General features: G+C 38.3%; 1 protein-coding gene across 1 annotated transcript; it reads left to right on the forward strand.

The window, feature by feature from the left end:
- Positions 1-404: 404 nt before the first annotated feature.
- Positions 405-6424, forward strand: LOC105019611 (cystatin-B). Its single transcript, XM_010885921.2, has 6 exons — positions 405-434; positions 2590-2663; positions 3205-3294; positions 5478-5621; positions 5718-5819; positions 6153-6424. Exons 2-6 carry the CDS (start codon positions 2595-2597, stop codon positions 6285-6287), a joined length of 540 nt encoding a protein of 179 aa, XP_010884223.1. The 5' UTR covers positions 405-434; positions 2590-2594; the 3' UTR covers positions 6288-6424.
- The last annotated feature ends 644 nt before the right edge of the window (positions 6425-7068 follow it).

The following is a 7068-nucleotide window of genomic DNA, read 5'->3' on the forward strand; positions in this document are numbered from 1 at the left end:
CATTGGGGATTTTAAAACAGCAACAGAGTTCAACTTTAATGGGAGAAAACTGATGGTGGATCAACCAGACAGGCTTGCCACCAAAAAAATAAAATAAATGTAATTTACCACACTGCCTTTTAATTTGCCAATTCAGCTGGAAGTTAAAAAGCAAATTGTAGCTATACACTCTATCATGTCAAACCACCAGCAGGCATTCACATTCAGAAGTCATATTTGCAGTCAGTTTCAGGGTGTGTCACAGGACCATGTACACACAGTTTGTGTTGAAGCCAAAAATTGTGACAGTATACAGACCTATAAGTGGACAACATCTGATGTCAACTATGTTGTGTTCATGAATATTCATACAAGGCTATAAGTATATAAGTCTCGGAGAGAGACAGTAAGAGCAACTAGACTCTGCAGACACTGGACACTCATCAGCTAACTGGGTAAGTAGTGTTTTCATTGTGGTCTTTGTTGTGTTTCAGTCAGTTAAAAATGGAAGATAGTCAGTTCTGATTCAATAATTGACAAAACAGATTTTTTTTTCTCTTTTTCGTATTCATGCACATAACACAACCCTGTTTCTAAAAAAGCTCGGACGCTGCATAAAATCTTAATAACAACAGAATCCAACAATTTACAAATCACTTACATCCTATATTCAATAGAAAATAGTACAAAGACAACTTATCAAATGCTGAAACTGAGAATTTTTTTTGCTTCTTGAAAAATATACACTTTAATGACTGCAACATGTTTCAAAAAGGTTAGGACAGAGGGAACAAAAAGACAAGTTGTGTAATGCTAAAAAACTAAACCTGGTAGAATATCACACAACTAATATGGACAGTTGGCAACAGGCCAGTAATATGATTTGGTATTAAAAGATCATTACAGAGAGGTTGGGTCTGTCAGAAGTGAGGGACCATCCGGTTTCTCATCTGGCACAGTTCAAAAGCCAGCATCCGTGATAGAATGGGGGTGCATTAGTACACATGGCATGGGTGATTTGTTCATCTGTGAAGGCACCATCAATGCTGAACAATATATACAGTACTCATTGTAAATGAGTTCACCACAATTAAGCTTTAAGGAATTACACTTGGTAAAATGCTAATTAACTAGAATTCAACAACAGACACGTCTAACCAATCATCACACAGGTTGTTATTATAATGATTTACAATTAAATGTGGTATTTAACCTATACGATCTTCTACAAATGTCACAAGTCTTGAGAAAGGATGTAATTTCTTTACAGAAAAAAAGTCAGGGCTATAAGACAATTAGTAAAGCATTGCTAATCAGTCGGAATACAGTAGCAAAGGTTATTAAAATATTCAAAAAGTATGGACTTGTGTCAAGCATTCTGAGACGTCCAGGCCATCCACGGAAGCTAACACTTCGAGATTAGAGTTTTGTCCTAAGAAGAGTTGAGGAAAATCGACTTGTTTATCACAGTTAGCTAGAGCTGTAGAAAGCCAAACTGGGGTGACTGTTTCACGTGACACGATACGACGTATGCTGCACAGGAGTTGCATGCAAGGGTGTTGTCCACGAAGGAAGCCACTGCTAAAGCCCATGAACATAAAAGCCCAATTAGCATTTGCCAGGGCCCATGTTGACAAAAGTGAAGAATATTGGGACTCCATGCTTTGGTCAGATGAGACAAACACCTCATTTGAATATTTTATTGTCCTAATGATGTTGGTGACCAACCTTTTTTGTTCTTAATCAAAGCAAATGTTTAATAAAACTCAGTATTGTCACATTTCAGCTAATTGTTCTGGTGTTCACTGAGAAATAGATACAAATCTAATAAAAGTGTGTGTCCTCATTTACGTTGAGTACTGTACAGGTTTTGGAGAAATTCCAGTATCTGGACTACCCTGGAACCTACGCCAGAAACCTGTTTGTCGAATTACTTTGCAATAATACTATGAAATGCTGCCATCCAGACGATGTCTTTTTCAGGGAAGGCCCTACTTATTTCAGCAAGACAATGCCAAACCACATTCTGTGGTTTTTTGAAACAGGTTGCTGGAATCAAATTCAAAATGGGCATGGATTTCTCAAAAGTGAATAGATTATCTTATTTTCAACATGTGATATTTTGTCTTTGTACTATTTTCAAATAAATATAGAAATAAATGATTTGCACATCATTGCATTCTTTTTTTATTTGCATTTTACACATCTTCCCAACTTCTTTGGGAATTATGGGAATAATACAATTTATGGGATTGTATTATAATTTCATATTGTTCTACACAGCTCCTATAACAACATATCAAATTAATAAATGGTCAGTGGTATCTCCATGTTAAAATAATTGTATTATAATTTGAAAGGAAGAGGGTAAAAATGTCAGAGTTGTAAAGAATAAACTGAAAATGTGAAGCAATTTCGGTCAAATCATATTCATTTGGGGGTTTTAAATTAAAAGCCTTTCAACTTTCATATTCATATTCAGATCAGGCTTAACATTAAGGGCAGTAGAATCAGAGCATTTTACTATCAATTTAGTCCAAGCTATAGAATGTTACATTATGTTGTATGTGACAGTTTAACTGACATTATTGTGTTTTTATGGTCAATTAGTTAAGATGACTTTTGTTGGAGGATGGTCGCAGATAATGCCTGCCACAGAGGAGGTCCAGAAAATCTGTGACCAGGTGAGATAAGAAAGGTGACTTGTCTGTGTAAGCTATGTGTATGTATGAGTGAAATGAATACTCAGAAGTGAAAAATGTACTTGGTGTTGATGTTAATAACCAGCATTATAGAGATTGTGTTGGATTTACTCTGTAGAGAGTAAAACGTTGCCACAAAACCACGGCCATTCTTATGATTCCTTCCAGCATGCTCAGCTGCAGGTTGAATTTCTTAAATCATTGCACATTAGTTAATCTTATGCGGCTCAAAGATAAATTATAAACAGTTGTCTACATGAATACTATGAATGGAAACTTTCCCTGTCTTTTAATGAGATGGTTGTTAGGGGTGCAAGTGGGTGCTAGTGTGGAGTTCTTAGCATATTGAAATCAAGGTGACCGTTCTGAATTAAGGGGAAATGGGGCTTTCAACAGGGTCTAAAATATGTTACAACACCAGTGAGGGGTTTGTCTGAGAACTACCAGTGGGATCTAACAAGACTTATTAAATCTCTGAACAGCCAATACAAGATGTTAAATAATTTCCATGTCTTACCCACAGATGAGGCCACAATTGCCAGAGCGCTATCCAATATTCAAAGCGATTACTTATCAGCTGCAAGTGGTGGCAGGGTTGAACTACTGCATTAAGGTACCAGTAAACTGAATATTCATTGTTACACTTAAAAGACACATTACAGTACTATAAAACATTTCTCATCGGCTTATCAAAGAGCTAAATATCTGTCTATGTTTTCCCAAAAACTAAAATCACTGTAATCTGGTAATGTTAGCATAAGACTTTTGTAATTTCACCCACTGGCAGCAATGAAGTCAATTTATTTTAAGAATGACCAGAGTTAGGTATTGTGATGGCAATTCCATCGACAGTATCTACCAGAGCACAGGTTTCTATTGATTAGGCAGACATTGAGGAGTGAGCTGAGGTAGATTGGGGATTTGCTACAGTGGGACTCGATAGATAAGTTCGATAGATAGCTGACACAGTGTTGAGTATTTTAGGGGGCACTCCTGAGAAAGCAGATGGAGATTTGTTGTTTAATTCATTGAAGTTATTATTAGCAGCAAGTCCAGGAGTGGTAGCATGGTCTTTTTTGCAGCATGGGTGAAGAAGGCATGGCTATAAAACAGGAAACCTTCTGGATTGGATTTTAGACTTGAGATGAGGACTAGTCGAGTTAAAGGAAGGTACAGTATGTTGTGTTATTGAAGCTTTGTTGAAGGGCAGCAAGCAGGACTGGAATTTTGTTATTTTAGGGGCAAGGCCATTTAGCCTTCTGTGGCACAAACATGTTTAGGGCACAAAGACCACAATGCCAAGGCACAAAAACTATTGAGTGAAATAAGAGGATTTGGAGCTTACAAATAAACCACTTGAATTGTTGGTAAGACAAAATCTGGCATGACATAAAAACATACATTATTGACTTTTTTAATATCATACCTTGTATAATAACTTATTTTTTGATTATCCTTCAAATGAACTCCTCCCAGATTCTGGAACTTTCTATCAGAAGTTTTAGTTGAGAGCATTTACATGACTACAACAAACAGGCAACGGTTTTGAAAGTTAAGTAACGTTAAGGCTAGCTAACCAGAAGGCTAACATTACCTCAGTTACACAACAGTAAACTGCAAAGTATACTTTAACATTTTAAAACTTTTACCATAAACGCTGTCATGTCGAGTGATGTCAAACCTTACGTTACTTCTCTGAGCTCTCAAAAAGCGTTCAGGTGTATTCTCCCACTCAGAGGTTGGAACTTTCCCACCTTCAAGCTGCTCATGAATACACCTTCCAAAACAGGGAGGTTTGAGTTTTCAGTTATGCACTAAATAAGTCAGCTGTCTATCGATCAATAACTAGGTAGCTTGCTTACTTGCATGTAGTCTGTTTTGTGGTTAAACTCAGTTGAGAAATATAAACAAACGTACAAACAAACCGACTGCTGACAGTAGCTGGGGCACGAAGGCCATGCTGGCCATAGGGCGTACAATGATTTTCAGGGCATCATTGCCAGAACGAAAGGCAATGACGGAATTTCTCAAGCTGGTAGTAAGCACTGAGTTGAATTAAAGGCCAGATAGTTGTCTGTCTAAGTGTGAATGAGAGAATCACTAGCAGCAGGTCGGCCAAAGAATAAAACCATGAGGAACACCCATTGAAACAACCAGGGGTCTAGACAGTAGATCCTCCAACAAAAAAAAAAGTGTACACATGTATTGTAGCCCCAGCCAAACACAGCTGATTCAACTTGTCAACTAATTATCAGCCCCTCACTGACTTGAATTGGATATGCTTGCCCATTGCTACAAACACGTGCGCTGTTGCAGGTACTGGAGATCCAGAGTTGGGAACCCCTGGTGGCATTAATAGATCTCTATCTGATTAGGCAACATAAAATGTCTCATGGACTTCAAAAGCTTGTGATGTAAAATTTGAATTTAAGTACATTTCATTGTCCGTATTCCACTTAAGTAATTTGAAATGATAGTTGTGAACAACATAAATGGTTGTTTAGGGCCGCCGAAAAGGCGAGAGCCAGCGGTGAATGTACATGACCAAGTTTGCATGTGTTGGACCAAATGTGCCATTGTATTAAAACATGTGGGCCAGCAGGTTTTTTTTCCATATTAAACTAACAGCTTTGAACTTTAACAACAGTCTGTGTTGTTTCTGGATTTCACTTGGTTTTAATTATCAGAATTAAACAGTTATCAGCCAATTAGCCATGCAATATACTGACAGTAATTCCTCAAAGGACATCTGTGTAACTGCCTACAAATGTTCATTCATCTCTGTGTCTCCTACAGGTCGAAACTGGTGTAAATTGTCTGGGTTCTCTCTATATTTATGTGTTTCGAGATCTTTCTGACCAACTGATGTTGAAGGATCATGTCTGGAGAAAACTCTCTGAGCTCTGTGAAGCATCAACATTGCCATTCCCCCTGGACCAGGTAAGAGAGGAAAGGGACGATGTTTTTACCAATCAAGTCGGGAAGGTGGTCTGTGAACAATGTTAATACTAAACTATATCAATAATTTACCCACAGATAAAACAGCATGCAGAGGACAGAACAGGGAAGAAGTATGACATTTTTAGAGGAATAAATTATAAGACTGAGAGGGATGAAGATGCAAAATATTTCATCAAGGTATTTAACAGCTTGACTGTGTGTTGGTACCTCTTTACATTATAGTGATCTTAATACTATGATGTAATAAGACCACTATTAATCCAGATAGTTAATGGTTAATCCAGAATGAATATACTGTGTCATTTGGTTGGATACAGATCTGTTTCTGTAGTCTAACCAGGAAGGTTAAGGCTCTCAGATCCCTGGTCATTCTCCAAATACCTGGGCTTCTGTTGAAACTAGGTGTTTTAGGTCAGAGTCAACAGTAAACAGAACTGAATATACAGCTCAGGACAGTTTGATGTTTCCAAAGATCATGTCTCCGCTGTGCTCTCTCTCTTCATCCAATAGGTACAGGTTAGTGAATGCATCAAAGACCATCTCATCCTGAGGGTGGATTATGATCGTAGCCCAAAAAGCAACCCAACTCTGCACAACCTGCTTCTGGACAAAACCCTCCAAGACCCTATTGAGTACTTTGAATGAATCCTGACCTCTAACCTCATCAGGTGCTTCTGATGAACCATGTCCCAACTGAGGACTATCTTGAATGTATGTTCACATGCTCAGTTCTAGACAAGACCCGATTTTGGTGCATGGTTAATAAAGATATTATATTGTAACAAAGATGAGTGTCCTTTTCATATATCCACGGCACACGAACACGATTTCCAAACTGTTTCCACCCATGTACTTCAAATAACATGTCAATTCACTGAGTTCACTATGTACTGCAGGTCGAAGGGTTTTAAAGCTTTGATCCTTTCTACCTAAATATTTGACATTTTATTTGACATGACAGCCCATTATTTCCCACTGGAACGGGAAGAGACAAAGGGATAGGACACATGTTAGTTCTTAAGGTCCCTGGGGGGTGTTTCTTCTCCTGGAACAAAGAGGAAAAGCTTGGTGTCGTTGGCGGCCTCATGGAAGTGGTTTAGGAGGTATGGGTGAGGGAGGTCGTAGCCTCAGCAGCCTCGACACTCATTTCCTTATATTCTTCTTGTAAATCCGGTGTCGCAGGGGCATAGTTGCTGCAAGAGCTCACACTCAAAAGTTCTGGTAACTCCTACACATTTCTTGCCGAACTCAGCCCCATGCAGAAATGCCTAAACCCAAAAGGAAGCTCAAACCCTATGCCCCACTGCAAGTTATTTACTAGCGATATTTGACATGAAAAGGTTGAGAGGGTTTCTTTTTCCTTCTTTAATTTTGCCCAATCTTTCTGTCAGGTTTCTGTTCGTGGTGTGGAGTAGGGAGAAAGTCT

This window comes from Esox lucius, chromosome 21 (assembly GCF_011004845.1).
Source record: "Esox lucius isolate fEsoLuc1 chromosome 21, fEsoLuc1.pri, whole genome shotgun sequence".
Taxonomy (NCBI): Eukaryota; Metazoa; Chordata; class Actinopteri; order Esociformes; family Esocidae; genus Esox; species Esox lucius.